The 17,734-nt window shown below is 47.9% G+C and overlaps 1 protein-coding gene across 3 annotated transcripts in view; it reads right to left on the reverse strand.

Annotated features, from left to right (window-relative positions):
* Positions 1-4,456: 4,456 nt before the first annotated feature.
* The window catches only part of NKAIN1 (sodium/potassium transporting ATPase interacting 1), a 59,849-nt gene continuing 46,571 nt past the window's right edge, over positions 4,457-17,734 (reverse strand). For all 3 annotated transcript variants that reach the window (XM_053267540.1, XM_053267539.1, XM_053267537.1), the window contains 2 exons: positions 13,121-13,202; positions 4,457-10,438 (listed from right to left, as the gene is read on the reverse strand). In XM_053267540.1, coding sequence (XP_053123515.1) covers positions 10,429-10,438; positions 13,121-13,202 — 92 coding nt within the window. In that variant the 3' untranslated portion in view covers positions 4,457-10,428. The remainder of the gene's footprint in view (positions 10,439-13,120; positions 13,203-17,734) is intronic.

Consider the following 17,734-nt stretch of genomic DNA (forward strand, 5'->3'; position numbering starts at 1 on the left):
TCCTCCTGGGTGTGCCTCAGCCAATCAGGCACCTCCACCACCCAGCCAATCAGCTGGGCGCTGGGACGCACATTCCAAGGCACACCCAGGAGAATTAAATATATAGATTATTATTACATTTTATATCCCACTTTTCCTCCAAGGAGCCCAGAGCGGTGTACTACATACTTAAGTTTCTCCTCACAACAACCCTGTGAAGTAGGTTAGGCTGAGAGAGAAGTGACTGGCCCAGAGTCACCCAGCAAGTTTCATGGCTGAATGGGGATTTGAACTCGGGTCTCCCCGGTCCTAGTCCAGCACTCTAACCACTACACCACGCTGGCTCTGATGGCACTAGGGTTGCCTTTTTTACCAACTGACCCTACATCATGGCCCCTCTTTCTTTTATCTCAAGCTATTTGGAGCCACAGTTTGGCATCACCCCAATACCAGCCCCCAGCCCCCATTATTCAATGATTGGCAGTTTTGTGACACCACCAGGCCCTGCCTTGTGAATGCATCCAACCTGGCAATCCTCCGAGGCACACACATGTCATTTCTACTACTCCTACAGAGCGGGAAGCCACAGTTAATCGCAGACTGCAAGGGCAAATATTGCTGCATTTGAAACCTTGTGCATTTTTATAGCAGTGTTTGTGTATTTGAAAACTCCCCTTCGGCCGAGATCTCTCAAAGCAGTTCACATTGAATTAAACACAGAAAAAAGCCATGGCTATGGCTCGTGGTTCTTAAAGCTGCAGCAAGCCCAATATTAGTAGCTCCCAAGAAAAGGGACACCTGGAAGAACTTGGCAGCACAAGGGGGTATACCTCTCCTCTTTCAGGCCATAGATGTAAGCATGCTTCCAGGGGCATAGCTAGGGGAGGGGTGGAGCTGGAGGGCCCCCAGGAGCTGGGGAGCTGGGTTCTTAGAACCCATCCCCTCAATTATAGCTACACCCCTGGCCTCCCATCTCTTCTTCTTTGCAGCAGCAGCAGCTCTAAGCAAGGGCGAGGGATGCAATGGCAACAGCCTTCTCTCCAATCCAGGTATTCCAGGGCTGCACAAATTTGTCCTTCCTGCAGATGTTAGCCTACAACTCCCATCCTCCCTGACTTTTGGCCACCCTGGCTGGGGATGATGGGAGCTGTAGTTCCAAAACAGCCAGAGGGCCAAAGTTGGGCCAGCAGCTGCTCTTATGGATGAGGCAGACAGTATAGTCCTCATGAAATCTTGAGATCTAGGGTTCGTGGTGGACAGCTCATTGAAAGTGTCGGCTCAGTGTGCAGCAGTTGTGAAAAAGGCGGATTCCATACTAGGAATCGTTAGGAAGGGGACTGAAAATAAAAATGCTGATATTATAATGCCCTTATACAAACCTATGGTGCGGGCACATCTGGAGTACTGCGTACAGCTTTGGCCACCGTATCTTCAGAAAGATATTGTAGAACTGGGAAAGGTGCAGAAGAGGGCAACCAAAATGATCAGGGGCCTGGAGCACCTTCCTTATGAGGCTAGGCTACAGCATCTGGGGCTCTTTACCTGGGAAAAGAGGCGACTAAGAGGAGACATGATCGAGGTGTATAAAACTATGCATGGAGTGGAGAGGATGGTCAGAGATAAATGTACCCAACTTTGCTTGCAGAAGGTCCCAGGTAAACCTGTTGCATCTCCAGATATAGGATTGGGTAGTAGGTGGCAGGCAGAGGTGCTCTTCCCCCTGGATTTCCGGGCCAAAGTCCAGGGCCTCCACACCCCCTGGGGACCCCTAAATCCAATTTAGTCTGTCCTGGGTGGTGTGGTTGCCATGCTGAGCCAAGTGGCTGAGCTTCACTGTGACCTGTGCCAGGAGGCCGAGTGTGACATCTGCTTTAGAGACAGAGGGGGGAGTGGGGAAAGAAAGAGGTGAGATGGGAATATGTTGAGTTACATGTTGCAATGTTTCTACTAATGCACAGTTGCATAAATATAAGGTACAGGTAAAGTGTGCCGTCAAGTCGATTTTGACTCCTGGCACCCACAAGAGCCCTTTGGTTTTCTTTGGTAGAACACAGGAGGGGTTTACCATTTCCTCCTCCCATGCAGTATGAGATTATGCCTTCCAGCATCTTCCTATATTGCTGCTGCCCGATATAGTACCAGTGGGGATTCGAACTGGCAACCATCTGCTTGTTAGTCAAGCATTTCCCCACTGCACCATTAGGTGTCTACTGCATACATACACCTGTTCTGTATTCTTACATTCTTGTGAGTTCAGTTGCTATTTGTGCCCTCAAGAACCCACTTATTAAAAATACAGTGTGTGTCACGGTGTGTGTATGTGTGTGTGTAGGGGGGGTGATGCTTAACTTGCAGTGGGGAGCAGGGTTTCAAAGGCCTTTAGGTTCAGGTTCCAAAATTTCCTAGTAGCACCTCTGGTGGCAGGGAAGCCCTCTTTGCCTGCTACCTTGGGATGAGTCGCTGCCAGTTAAGAGTAAGTGATACTGAGCTAGATGGAGCAATTGTCTGATTTCTCATAAGGCAATCTTGTACCATATTCACCCGAACTGAAGACAACTCTGAATTTAAGATGACCCCCTTAAAATGTTGAGGTTACATACAGGTTAGACCTGCATTGACTCAAAAGGAACAGGACCAATTGAAGACGGCATCCCTATTTCGAATAGGAAAAAACCTAGTATGTTCACATACTTATGTAAGTGACCCATGGTGCCACCAGCTGAATGGCTATATCAGCATCAGGGGACCATCATGCTAGATTCAACAGACCAAGATGGCGCACCCGACCGTCACCCTTGTCCAGATCGAATTGTGCTTTTAAAAACAATGTATGCATGACTAATTGTCCCAGAATGTGGATGTGGTTGCATGTTTGTGCACATCCCACTGGAACTAATGCAATGTTGGCAGCTGCACATTTGGTTACACATAAGACACATCTTGGATCAGGGGCGCAGGAAGACCCCTTGGGGCCAGGAAACAAAACCTGGGTGGGGGAGGCTATTGCATGTGCAATAGGTGTGCATGCCCCTGCACCCCAAGCCACGCCCCCTGCACCTGATGCAAGGGGCGGGGCAACAAACAGCTTGCCGCCACCCCATCCTGCCCACCCACCGCCGCTCTCCATGCCCTGCCACTGTTACTTAGCTTGACCTCCAGGGGCAGGCCACCCTCCATGGCAGCGGCAGGCACGGAGGCAGCAGCGGGCCTCTCTCCTCTGGACGAACTGTGCACCTGTGCAGTTCGACTATGGTGGATGTTGTATACCCATGATGCAGGTGTGCAGTTCAGCTAGAGAAGAAAGGCCGGGTGGGGTGGGGTGGCTTGTCCTGCTCTGATCACCCCCCACTTCCTGGAGGCCAAGCTAAAAAGTGGTGGTGGGGCAGCGGCAGCAGCAGGGCAAGGGCGGCTGCAGCTGTGGGATGGTCTCTTTGGGGGCCCCTCAAGGGGGCTCTGACCCATTGGGCCCAGGGTCATTTATTCCTGCTTGTCCAATGGGCACTATGCCCATGTCTTGGATACACATCTGCCACGAGATGTGGTGACAGCCAACAACCTGGATGGCTTTAAGAGGGGTTTGGATAACTTCATGGAGGAGAGGTCGATCAAGGGCTACTAGTCGGAGGGCTATAGGCCACCTCCAGCCTCCAAGGCAGGATGCCTCTGAATACCAGTTGCAGGGGAGTAACAGCAGGAGAGAGGGCATACTCTCAACTCCTGCCTGTGGGCATCCCAGAGGCATCTGGAGGGCCATTGTGGGAAGCAGGATGCTGGACTAGATGGGCTTTGGGCCTGACCCAACAGGGCTGGTCTTATGTTCTTATAGGAAGATGCTGAAAGGCATCATCTCATACTGTGCAGGAGGAGGCAATGGTAAACCCTTCCTGTATTCTACCAAAAACAAACAAACACAGGGCTCTGTGGGCGCCAGGAGTCGATATCGACTTGCCCACACACTTTGCCTTATGGTTCCTGATTCAGCATGTGATATGTGGGTTGAAGCCTGTTTTACAAGTGCAGATCTCCACAACTGGACCCAGGCACATATTTCCTTGGATGTATAAGAAGTGATATTGTGGTCTCTTTAGAAAAACTAAATGAAAAAGTGAAGAAATGTTGGCTCAGTTTATCAGCCAGAGAAAATATTTTACTCATCAAGCTATGTTGGTACATTGCTCATCACGACTTCTGTCACTTGGCAGGCATCATTTTTCACTCGTCACAGACTAGTAGGCTAGTGGATTTCTGCAGCCCTGTATGTACAGGTATGTATATATGTATGTACTGTACTGTATGTATGTCTGTGTCCTTATTGGATTTGTAACTGATATTGCTTTTTATTATGATCTGATAGTGTTCACCACTTTAAATGTTTTAGCAGAAAGGCAGAATAATACAATTTTAAATAAAGCAAGCCATGAGCAGGTCTAAACAGCTACCTTTGTGGAAACAGAGAAAACTGTCTTGAGAAAAAGAATTGCAAAAACACCACCCATTTTAATCAGCTGAACTGCACAAAATCAGAAAGTACACAAAAATCCAAACAGCCATTATTAGATTCAACATATTTGACTTTCAGAGTTACAATCAGAACGGGGGGTGGGGCAGGGGGGGAGGATCTTGACATTACAAATATGATTGTATATTTAAAAAACCCAAACCGAGCGAAAAAAGATTTCCAAGCACCAGTGCCTAAATCTGTGAATAATAGTAATAATAATAATAATTAATAATTAATAAAGGAAAGGTGGTCTGTGTGCAAGGGAATAATGGATTTACTTTCTGCCAAATCATGAATGATGACAATTCGGAAACAATCCTTCAATAAATACACATGCACGTACACACTTTTTCACCACAGAGGATGGAACGCATTCTTCTTATTTGTTAAAAAAATATCGTTAACACTGGATTTTGATTTTTTTTCACTCATGCTTTAATTTGTTTTCAAACTGGGACTAAAACCAAACTTCCATATAAATCACTAGGGCTGCAACCTTAGGCCCACTAACCTGGAGTAAGTTCCGTTGGAATCAACGGGACTCACTGCAGAGAAAACGTGCATCGTAGGAGTGGGTTGCACATCTATGAGAGTTATGATACACTTCTAAACGCCTGTTTCTTAGCCTCTGCCAACTGATTCACATCTGTATTTGTGCAGAGGACTGCAGCCTCTGTTTACACGTGTTCTCCTCATGGGGCCAGTGGGGAGTAGCGTTCATGATTTTTGCTAGTGTGGACCAAGGAGCAAATAGCCCTATTCTAGGCAGTTATCAAGTTAAGGACTGGAAGCATATGCTTAAACAAAATAAGGACCACATGAACAAGATCATTAGAATCCTATCTGATGTCCATACAGGAAGTCCTCCACTTAAAGACAGTCCAGGTTACGACAAACAGCACTTAACGTGTTTGCAAACTGCCACCTTGTTTCAACTTTACAACTGTGTTTCATTTTACGACACTTGCCATGAGAGGGAAGCTGTGCTAGATGGCTGCAGGTGTGTGGACTAAAGGGGGTGGATGAATGGGAGGAGAGCTGGTCTTGGGGCAGCAAGCATGAATTGCCCCCTTTGCTAAGCAGAGTCCACAATGGTTTGCATTTGAATGGGAGATCCCTGTACATGTGTGAGCCCTGTTAAGAGAAGGGATGGGGCCGCTCTGGGAAGAGCATCTGCCTGCTTCCATGCAGAAGGTTCCGAGTTCCCTCCCTAGCTTCTCCAGATTGGCCTGAGACCCCTGCCTGTAACCTTGGAGAAGCCGCTGCCAGTCTGTGTAGCTAATACTGAGCGAGATGGAGCAATGGTCTGACTCTGCAGCTTCCTGTGGAGGGACTGGCAGACTGGTCCAACCAAGATGATCCTCCCCACTGCTGCTTCTGCTTTTCCTCCTCTTCCAGGTTCAACTGCTGTGCTGTGATGGTGAAGAGGAGATCAGCTGTTCCATTCACAGCCCACATACCACTTCCTGACTACCCTCCTTCCTTCCCTAATTATTGCTGAGGAACACTGTTCCCTCTAAGAGGGATTCCCAGATGTGGTTGACTACAACTCCCAGAATCCCTAGCTGCAGTGGCTTTTGCTTGGGGATTATGGGAGTTGTAGTCAACAACATCTGGGAATCCCTGTTAGAGGGAACAGTGCTGAGGAGGAGGGGGAGTACAACTACCCAGTGGTCTCCCTTCCATGGGAAAGAGAATGAGCCAGGAAGGGATTGGAATGGGAGTGGATGGCAGGGGTGAGCAACTTCTGATTCTCCACCATCAACTTCTTTGCTGCAAGTCTGCACATATGTGACTGAGGCACCAACAGCTTTCACAGTAGCAGTGTGTGTGTGTGGCGGGGGGAATCGGTTATCCAGCCATGGTTCAGGAACCAAACACCCATTTGTAGCATTGTTTCCTATAGGTCAGGGGTCCCCAACCTTTGGTACTGCAGATGTTGATGACCTACAACACCCATCATCCCTAGCCACAGTACATCGCTGGGGCGATGGGATGTGTAGTTCAGCAACACTTGCAGTGCCATAGCTTGGGGACCCCCTGCTATAGGTCCCGCATTAACGTTCTTTGACTTAAGACATAGTTCTCAGGAACCAGGTGTGTTGTAGGTCTGAGGATCTCCTGCGTATGAATTAACCACATCCCTCAGAAGGATGTGGGTATTCGTTTCAGCCTGTGAATAAGGCAGGGCTTTTCTGCAATCGCTGTTTTCCTCACAGCACGTTGAGCATTAAATTTAGCACGCCTTTCGAACTAAAGTACTCAGTTGGAGGGAGAAGGTATCACAAAGTCCAAGAACGTGCCACCCAGCATGGGTAGGATGGGGCAGTGTGACAATCAGGCTTTCAGACTGTACCACCACCAATACAGTTTCTGCAAGCCTGTCGATTAGCAGAGCTCAGTATAGGTCATTCCATGCAGCTTTGTCATGCCAAATCACAACCCAACCCGAAACAAGCACTCTTCTTCCAGACAGGCCACAGAGCGCCAAAGGATACAGGAGACTCAGCTACAGTGTCCCCTGTAACAGGGATTCCCAGAAATTGTGGACTACAACTCCCATAATCCATAGGCAAAGGCCACTGCAGCTGGGAATGATGGAAATTGTAGTCAACATCTGGGAATCCCTCTTACAGGGAACACTGCCCAGCAACTGTATGATGTTACTTTCTCGGTGGCATGGCTATACAAATCCAGCCATCCAGCTGGTTTTAGACTACAACTCCCATCATCCCCAGCCACAAGGCCAGTAGTCGGGGATGATGGGGGTTGTGGTCCAATGTCTGCAGGAGGGCTGAAGTTGTGCAGCCCTGCTCTATGGCTGCAGGGGGAAAGAAATCCAGCACCTGTCACCTCCAGCTGAGGAAAGAGACACCTTTTAAAGGTGAGCCAAACTGTGCAAAGAGACCCCTTTTTAAAGTGGCGATCCTCTTATATTTAGCAGGGGGAGAGCAACTGGCCCTATCCGTCCCCAGCACAGCATCCCTCCAGTGGCTGTTGCTGGTGTCGAATTTAGGTTTCTTTGTAGATTGCGAGCCCTTTGGGGACAGGGGAGCCATCTTATTTATGCATTATTTATTTTTCAATGTAAACTGCTTTGACAGTGGGGTGGACGGAGAGAGAAGAGCACCGTTGGAGTGGGAGGGGGGAACTGTGCATGGGGGGAAAACTGGCGGGGTGGAGAAAACCTTGGTCAGTGCTCTTTGTTCCATGGGAGGAGGTGGCATCTGGGTCCCCCAGCTCAAGTGCCCCAGGAGCTTGAGCGGCTACTGACTCCCATGCTCCGGGACCTTTCGTTTTAGGTTCTAACCAAAAGGCAGACTGTTCACAGTGTCTGATCAATGACTTCACAGATTGTTCGCTCACTGAAACATTTCAGTGATGGAAGTTCACAGGCTGTACCTTCCTTTAGCCACAGGAGCACCGATGTCGGCTATAATCAGATGACCCATTATTTGAGCAGTGAAGCTGTTCTTTGCAGCTGCAAGCGCACTCACTGTACTCTGGTCTAGTGGACGCTTTCCTCTTCAGGGCTGAGCTCAGGAAAAGCCAGTTCTGCCTGTTTGCAGATCCCAGCAAAGCACAGCACTGATTGGCTGCACCCTGGGACATCATGACCCACCCACTTCATCCTCGAAGTTACACAACTTTAAAAAAATTGTGTGTGTGTGTGTGTTAAAGGCAATGAGTGGACATTTAATTGAATAAATGTACACAGGGCACTTTAAAACATAAAAAGAAAGGCAGCCTATTTGAAGTATGGAAGGAGGGGTAAATTATGACTCAATCCATGGTGGAATTGCTGGGACATATCTCTCCACCTTTGCATATAGGAGGAGGCTGGGTTCACCCCAAAGGGTTAAAAAAAGCACAGTGATTGCTCTTACAACGTGATATTTGTACACAGCCTTATAAGAACGAGTGAATACAGAAGAATTACGGAGGCCTCATGGTGAGAAAGTTTCTGTAAATATGGACATGCAACTGTAAATGTATGCTTGATGCGGGGGTTCTCAAACTTGGGTCCCTAGATGTTGGACTACAACTCCCATCATCCCCTGCCAACCGAGCAAAGAGGCACCTTTTAAAAGTGGCGATTCTCTTTATTGAGCAGGGGGAGAGGAACCGACCCTATCCATCCCCAGCACAACATCCCTCCAGTGGCTGTTGCGGGTGTCTTTCTTATGTTTCCTTTTTTAGATTGTGAGCCCTTTGGGGATAAGGAGCCATTTTTATTTCAGTATAGACTGCTTTTGAGAAGCAGTATATAAATATCCGTCCTATTTGTGTCCCCAGCCACAATGACCAGAGACCAAAGTCTGCAGCGTTCCGTACAGGGCTTTTGCAGCTTTGTTGCACTGCATAGAGCCAGATCACAGCCCAACCAGAAACATGCACTCTTCTTCCGGACGGTCTACGGAACTCTTCAAAGGATATCGGCAGAAGCCGGGGTGTATGTGTCTCTCTCTCTCTCTATGGGAGGGCTGCACAACTTTGATTCCCATCACCGCCTCAGCCAGCGTGACCAAAGACCATTGTGGCTGGGGATGGTGGAAGCTGTCCAACGACATCTAGGGACCAGTAAGAGAGATTCTCTGTAAGAGGGATTCCCTGTAAGAGGGATTCTCAGATATTGTTGACTACAACTCCCATAATCCACAGCCAAAGGCCACTGCAGCTGGGTAGGATGGGAGTTGTAATCAGCAACATCTGGGAATCCCTCTTACAGGGAACACAAGAGGGACCAGTGTTCCCTGTACGAGGGATTCCCAGATATGGTGGATTATTGATGATCAGATCATATTGTTGACTACAGCTCCCATGATCCCCAGCTGCATTGGCCTTTAGCTGGGGATAATGGAAGTTGCAGTCAACAATATCTGGGAATCCCTCTCACAGGGAACACTGCTAGGGACCCACAAATGAGAACCCCTGCCTTGAGGCAAATTGAATCCCCCTGTGATTGCTTTTTTGGGGGAAATAAAAAAAGCTATATCAGGAGTTCCTGCCGGTCAGGTAACACCCTTGCTGTATTTTATTTCCTTAGCCAGAGAAATAGAGGCAACACAGGAGGCATCCATGGTTAAGAGAAGTATGGGAATGCCTTCAATGGTCCCTTGAAGAGATTCAAAACTGCTCTCAACATCCTATAGGAAGCATCAAGACCCATAAGATCTTGCCTCGAGGCTGGTTGGAGAAGAAAAGACACCATGCCCGGTACGAAAAGAAACCTATGTGCTTGCCAGAATCATGTGCATGTTAAATTGACGCTCACTTAAATTGTCGAACTGGTTGGGGGTGTGTGTGAAACTGACTGAAGAGGGGGGATGACAGATTTCAGACTCTGGTGAACGCTCCCATTGGAGATTCCCCACGCTTCCCACTTTATTGCGATGGACGGATTATCTTGCAGCTGCACCACACCACCAAGCCATTTGCTCAGAAGCAAATGAGACCATAGGAATGGATCGAGAATAAGTCTTTTAAAAAAACAACCACCCCCACCCCCACCAAAAAAAGAGAGATCTTCTTTAGAAAGGGCTTTTCCTTACCCTCTCTGAAAATCATATTGCCCTAAGCTTGAGGTTCTTCATTCGCGCTGGAGTTACCAGCAGCACAAACAAACGCTGGCCAGCAGGGGGAGCGCTGAGCTTCTTTTCCATTCCTCAGTCCCAGCAGAACCGTTTGGGCTGTGAGCGCGCCTATAGGAGAAACACCTTTGGCGGGTGTTTCAGAGAATGCGCGTGGCCCTCTTGTGGCTACCCAGGTGTGCGAAGAAAAGAAATGAAAAGAGATGTGTGGTCTCTGGGAAGTGCTTGAGCCACGCAAAATCTCCAGCAGTGATGTCTGCCATTCGCCTTTGGAACAGTCCGTTGTATCCAGCATCCCTGCTTCCTTGCATTTTTGCACAGGTCCCAAAGGCCAGTTCATTGCAGGTGATGCAACTGTTATCCAGAGCTAAAAGAATAAAAGGGAGTAGAGGGGTAAGATTTAGAGATCGTCCAGGTCTGGGAGTAGAGCACAACAGATTTCAAAAATATCCCTTATTTAAACTGTGCCCAAAGCACAATTTCTTTAAAAAACAGTCACACACTGTGGTCGTTGCTAACTGAGCAAAGAGGCACCTTTTAAAGTGGTGATTCTCTTTATTGCGCAGGGAGAGAGCAACTGGCCCTATCCATCCCCAACACAACATCCCTCCAGTGGATGTTGATGGTGTCTGTCTTATGTTTATTTTTTAGATTGTGAGCCTCTTGGGGACAGGGAGCAATTTTTAGCCTACTGGAAAGATCACACGGCATTCTGTGTGTCCGTGTCCGTGTCCGTGTCCGTGTGTGTGTGTGTGTGTGTGTGTGTGTGTGTCCACTCCCACATCAACTTCACAACGCCTGGACCAATATGAACCAAATCGGGTAGAGTTTAGGGGCACCCCAATGGCGTAGTTTGTGATGATGTCATCCAACCCAATTCGATATGGTGGACGCGTGAATGTTTAAGGCGCAAATGAGCTAACTTGTGCACTGTCTAACCAATCTGAACAAAATAAGGTACAGTTGTAGTGAGTGACACACAGGAACACCTCAGTGGTGTGGTTGGTGATGATGTCATCCGCCCCAATTCAAGATGGCAGACAAATGAACATTTGAGGTGCAAGTGTACTAACTTGTGAACCGCCTAACCAATCTGAACCAAATTTGCTACAGCCATGGCCACATGAGGCTACAGTAGGGGCACAAGGGCAAACCTCAATGGCATAGTTTGTGATGATGTCATCCACCCCAATCCAAGATCGTGGATGTGTGAATGTTTGAGGAGCAAGTGCACTAACCTGAGGACTATCTAACCAATCTGAACCAAATTTGGTACAGTTGTAGTGAGTGACACACAGGGACACCTCAATGGTGTAATTTGTACTCCTCATAATTACTGCCTCACACTTTCTTATGCTGATCTTGGACGGTAATAAAGATGATTGATTGATTGACTGGTGCAGTTTGTAATGATGTTGTCCACCCCAATCCAAGATGGCGGACCCATGAACATTTGAGGCGCACGAGATGTAATTTGTGGACCAAATTTAGTCCTCTTGTAGAGATAGTGAAAGGAAAGCAGGCAGATTAGTTCTTACTAGAACTTACTAGTTCTTACTAGAACAACTTGTATTTAAATCTATCTATGTAAACCCCTTTGGGAACTTTTGTTGAAAAGCGGTGCATAAATATTTGTATTAGTAGTAGTCGTCATTCTTACAACCAGCCTTTTGTGGAAAGGGAGGGTTAAGCCTGGTACAGAGGCTTGTCTGGAGCCACGGGAACCACTCCAACCCAGCCCCTGCCTAAGTTGAACAGAACATCTTCTTCACTATGAGCCCCATTGCCCACTGAGATCATCCAGAGAGGTTTGTCCATCAGGTGGCTACGCAGGGACGGGCCTTCTCTGTTGCTGCCCTGAGACTCCCTGCCATGTTTACAAGAGAGTCCAGATGAAAACGGGGCCAGGAAGAGGCATGCTGCTGCTTTGCTGAGGCCTGCCTCTCCGCTGCCAGTGCAGTCCATTGTGGGTTATGGGAGGACTTCCTCCTCCTGATCCCACTCGGGGAGCCTGCTGCTACGCCGATAGTGTGGGCATGCAAACAGCAGAGCCCAGAGGAGGCCCCAATCACCTGGGGGAAGGCAAGTAGGATCTTGCCTTCCCCCCAGCCTAGCTCATGTGCTGGCGCCATTTGTATGGTCAGCATGGTGTTGCTGACCCTGCAAATGGCGCCCGTGCATGCACGGACGCCATGTGCATGTGCGCGCCATGCACAGGAAGCTGCATGTGGCAGTGGAGAGCAAGAGAGGGCATGCTCTCTTCTTTCTTAAAGCTCCTGCTCGCCACTCCTCTCCCAGTGGCACCGAAACAGTCCGGACCTCGTCTGAACCGGTTCGGCACCGAATCTGTGCTCAAACATCGGCTCGTGTACATCCTTAGCACAAAGGTGGGAGGCACAGGGAGTGCTTTCCCTCCACCCTCACTTTGGAGCTGGGTGCAAATTCTGGGCTTGCCACGGCCCTCCTAGCTGACATGTGATGGGGAATAAATTACAGCAGAAAGTGCTCACATATAGTCACCCATCCAAATACAAACTAGGACAGACCCCGCTTAACGAGATAATTCATAATCGCTACACGAGATTGGCTGGCTGAGCTTGAGACACTCATCTGGCTGTATATGAACTCACAGCTGGCGCCAGACTATTGCTGGAGCAACATCCCAAGCTTTCTGCTTCTTGGTTTGCCTTGTATCCAGCCTGAACTTATAGCCTGTCCTGCAGTGAGCTGGCCATGGTCCTGACCTCCAGCAACCTAGCCTGGACTCCCGCCAAGTACACTCCTACAGGACTCAGCCGGGAATAAGATATTAGAAGGTTCAAATAAGACATACATGGGAACTGAAGTGCAATCTTCACTGATACCCATCGGAATTTACATGCGTATGGCCTATTCAAACATTCTGCCCACAGACAGATATCCAATGGCATCAGAAAAGGGACAAATGTGCAGGGTTGGTGAGGAATGAAAATATGGCCTTGTTACCCACCATTAACAGGGGAAGAGAGAATCTGGGTTAAGGTGATTTCCATGAGTGGAAGATACTCACGTATACAAAGGCTGTAGCTGCAAATGTGACATCTTCTGTGGTGCCTGGTAACCATATGAATCAAATCCTCCAATGAAATCAACTGTTGAGTGGAAAGAAGAAAGGTGAGTGTTAAAAAAACCCCAAACAGCCTAGGTTCCACAGACAAAGAAGTTGCATGCCTGCTGCAGGAGGTCTTAGTAACTTTGAGACTGTTCCTCCCCAGTCCAATACCCTGGGGTCCCTTTGACAGTGTAAGGTATCACTCCATTTCAACCTTACTCTTTCCGCCACAGTTCACAGGTTCAGGGCAGCTCACAGGTAGGGATGTGCACAAACCTGTTCGGAGGCCCGTTTACAGGCCCCCGAACAGGTCCGGAAGACCAGCGGTTTGGCCGGTTCGAAGGCTGGGGGATACCTTTAAATGCAGGGGAGGGTGCTCTTACCCTTCCTGCTGTGTTTCCCCTGCTGGTGCTGCATTTTAAAAGGGTCTGGCAAGGCAGAAGCATACCTCCCTGCCGCCCCATTGCCTCGTCAGACTGGAAGTGACCAGAAATACCTGGTGCACGTGCGCACATTGCGCTTGCCCGCATGCACACACCCACTGTGTGCATGCGCGCCAGGTATTTCTAGTCACTTCCATCCAACGAGGCAACGGGGCGGCAGGGAGTTACACTGCCATTCCACCAGACCCTTTTAAATTGCAGCGACGGTGGGGGGAAACACGGCAGGAGGGGTAAGAGCACCCTTCCCCACCCTTAAAGGTATCCCCCCCACCTTGGAGCCGTTCCCTGCCAGTTCCATGCACATCCCTACTCACAAGTTCTGGAAACTGCTGGCCCGACCCTTGCTGCTCTACAGCACCAGCCTCATGATGGAGAACTAGTCTTATGGTAGCAAGCATGACTTGTCCCCTAAGCTAAGCAGGGTCTGCCCTGGTTGCATATGAATGGGAGACTAGAAGTGTGGGCACTAGAAGAGATTCCCCTAAGGGATGGAACCACCGCTCTGGGAAGAGCATCTAGGTTTCAAGTTCCCTCCCTGGCTTCTCCAAGATAGGGCTGAGCGAGATTCCTGCCTGCAACCTTGGAGAAGCCGCTGACAGTCTGTGAAGACAATACTGGGCTAGAAAGGCCAAGGGTCTGACTCGGTATATAGCAGCTTCCTATGTTCCTATGGCTGGTATTGCATTTTGTCATCTCAGCCGAATCAGGTCATTTGGGGAGTCGATAGCAGTCTTGCAGGCCTTATATAACTGCTGCATCAAGCTGAGCTCCCTGCTCTGAGCAGATTGTCAACCAGAAAAGTTAAGCCACAGATTCCCATAGTCTCAGTCTTGCCCATATCTTCACTCCTTTCTCCTGTATTGCTTCCTCTGAACACTGGCCTTGGATTAATTTATCATTGGGCCCTCCATGAACTGTCCTGTGCCTGCCCTGAACTGTGTGACTTGCCTTTGGCCCGCTCGGACCTACAACCAGTATTCCTAAACATGTGGGAGTCTGAACCCACTGGGCCCTGACAGACAATTTTCAAGTCCCAGATCAATTTTCAAGCACCAGATTTCAAGCACTTGTGAGAGCCACTTCACACATTATACACTGCCTACAAGAAAACATTTCACGTGTGCTTAAATCTCTGTTGACAAACTTTCTCTCTCACCGACAGCTGCCTGTGTGTGCAGCATACTTTGAGAATCTGCAAAATTCTAAAACAGAGGTTCTAAACATGGCTGCATATGAACTCACAGCTGGCACCAGACTATTGCTGGAGCAACATCCCAAGCTTTCTGCTTCTGAGTTTGCCCTGTATCCAGCCTGAACTTATAGCCCACCATGCAGTGAGCTGACCATGGTCCTGATCTCCAGCAACCTAGCCTGGACTCCTGCCAAGTACACTCCTACAGGACCCAGTGAGAAACAAGACATCAGAAGGTTCAAATAGGACATACACTGAAACTGAAGCGCCCCAGCCACAGTAAACTATAGCTGGGAATGATGGAAGTTGTAGTTCAGCAACATCTGGAGTACCACAGGTTGGGATGCCCTGTTCTACATAATAGGTGCTGCAACGTGTGGATTGTATAATTGCTCTGGGATAGACTGTGCTGCCAACATTTTTCTTCCAGTGCTCCTGTACCTTTCAGAGCTGCCGGAGAAGCAGAAACCCAGCAGGTGAACCTTCTCCATCATGAAGATGTAGCACCAAGACAGAGGAGCAACGGTAGGGGTGGGTGGGTTGTGGAGTGAGAAAGCAAGCACATTTCTCGCAAGTGGATTCTTCACTTTTTGAAATTAAATGCAAGGAAGGCATTCAACAGCCTCTTTATCAATAACAATGGGCAGAATTCTGGCCTGCGGTATTTATGAATGCCCAACAAAATGTACAGCCACTCTGATATCCCGGCACTCATATGCCTAGCTTATTGGTATGCTTTTCCATTCCATATTGTGCGAGGCCTTCAAAGATGCTTTTAATACCAGGTTTTCATATTAATTTTGTGGCGAGCAGTGGTTCAATCTCATCTTTTTAATGGAGTCTCTTATTAGATTTGGAAATGAATGAATGTTAAAAAAAAAAAAAAAAGAGTGCACCCTGATTTTTTGCAAGACAAACAGACTTTGGGCTTGTGCTTGTCTTCCAAGCTCTAGGACACCGGATCCGATAATGCATATAATTTGCTGCTCCCTTAATGAGTTTTTTTTCATGTGTAAAGCTTATTAATATATATATTCTGTGTCAAACAATACCTGCTTGAAAGCCATCGGAAGCAAATAAATCCCTGCCAGCTCCCAAGACACCAAGCAACTTATTACAAGCAGCAGAGTCAAATTTCACACACAAAGGGTTTTAATTTTGCACGACATCCATTTGGATCCGTTACCAAAAAAAAGTGAGTCCTGGACTGGCAGGCTGATTTGTTCGGAGAAGCCTTTCAGGCAGATGGTTCACTATGCTGCCAGAGAGACTTACTAAATTTCTTGATAACGTAGGTGCCCTACCCTCCCTCCAAAGAGCCGACGGCAGGGCACAATTTTTACTTATACTAGCTGCGCCTTTAGTTTTCCCTGCCTGCCTACCGCCGCTGACGATTTCTTTCCCAGCCCGCCCACCGCCGCCACTTTCTTCCCCCACCTGCCCTCCTGCCGTTTTCTTGCTCCGCACACTTTCTTGCCCTGCCGGCTGCTGCCGTTTTCTACCCCTGCCCATCACTGCCGTTTTCTCCCGGCTCCCTGCCCCCCATCCCTGGCCGCTGTTTTGTTTCCCACCTCGCCTCTGGCACCACCAGTTTCCTCCTCCCTTGCCGGTAATTTGCTCACAAACTCTCGCAAGAGCTGCCACGCATGGGATTAGTGATGGGTATGCCTAAGAGAATCTATCTATCTATCTATCTATCTATCTATCTATCTATCTATCTATCTATCTATCTAATACTGTAGATAGAGTCTGCTCTTCCTCCGAGATGCCTAGAGCAGTGTGCATGGTTATATTTACCCTCGCAACAACCCTGTGAGGCTGAGTGAGAAGTGACTGGCCTAGAGTCACCCAGGAAATTAGGCTAGATTAAAAATTAAAAATTTTAATGTGTTTTTATCTATTATGATTTTTATCTTTTATGAATTTTAAATGTTTTATATTGTGTTTTAATTCTGAACACCACCTAGAGTGGCTGAGTGGGGATTTGAATCCTGGTATCCCCAGTCCAAGTCCAACAAGGTATATAAGAGAACACCACCTTCTTCTTCATGAACCTCACTGCCTTTTAAGATTATCATGTTTCTCCTCACAACAACCCTGTGTAGGTTGGGCTGAGAGAGAAGTGACTAGCCCAAAGTTACCCAGTGAGTTTCATAGCCGAATGGGGATTCGAACTCAGGTCCTCCCCGGTGCTAGTCCAATACTCTAACCACTACACCACACTGGCTCTCCCAGTTTAGCCTCATTATTCTGCCTGAATAATGGACCTCTGAGACTATCATTTGGGAGATTAGAAAGGCCTGTACCAGCCCCTACAGATCCCGATATTCCAGATTTTATAGAACCCGATATTCCAGATTTTGGATTTTCCATACAGCATTTCCGGAGCCAGACACATGGCCATTTGGCTTCCTTATTCTGCTCTCGACTGCTGTCCCAGGCATTAAAAAAGAAGAAGAAAGAATGTCACTTCTTGTAGATAAGAAATCTTCTATCGCTCACAAGGTTGCTAAATTTTCTGCCAGCAATCAATTTCTATTTCCTAGATTCTGCCATAAAACGTTTATTCTGTTAGTGTACTGTATTATAGATCTCTTATCTGAATGCTGTATAATTGGTTGTCTCTATCTGATCTATAATAATAAAGTTATTTATTCATTCACTTTCTGTGTCCTAAAGAGTGTTGTTGGGTTTTTTGTGGTAGTGTACACACTTTTTGGTTGCCCATCACCTTCTGTAACCCAAAACCTGTGTGTTTTGTTTTGTGAAAACGTAATTTAGAAACTTTTGTGACCATGTGCTTTTTGCCTCAGTTTTAATCACCTAATCCGGACTGATCTTCCCTCACAGTTAGTCCAGAAGATTGAGCTTTCTCTCTACATCAATGCATATTCATCCATGGCCGTCATAGGAACACAGTGAAGATGCAGTGAAGAT

This window comes from Hemicordylus capensis, chromosome 7 (genome assembly GCF_027244095.1).
Source record: "Hemicordylus capensis ecotype Gifberg chromosome 7, rHemCap1.1.pri, whole genome shotgun sequence".
NCBI lineage: Eukaryota > Metazoa > Chordata > Lepidosauria > Squamata > Cordylidae > Hemicordylus > Hemicordylus capensis.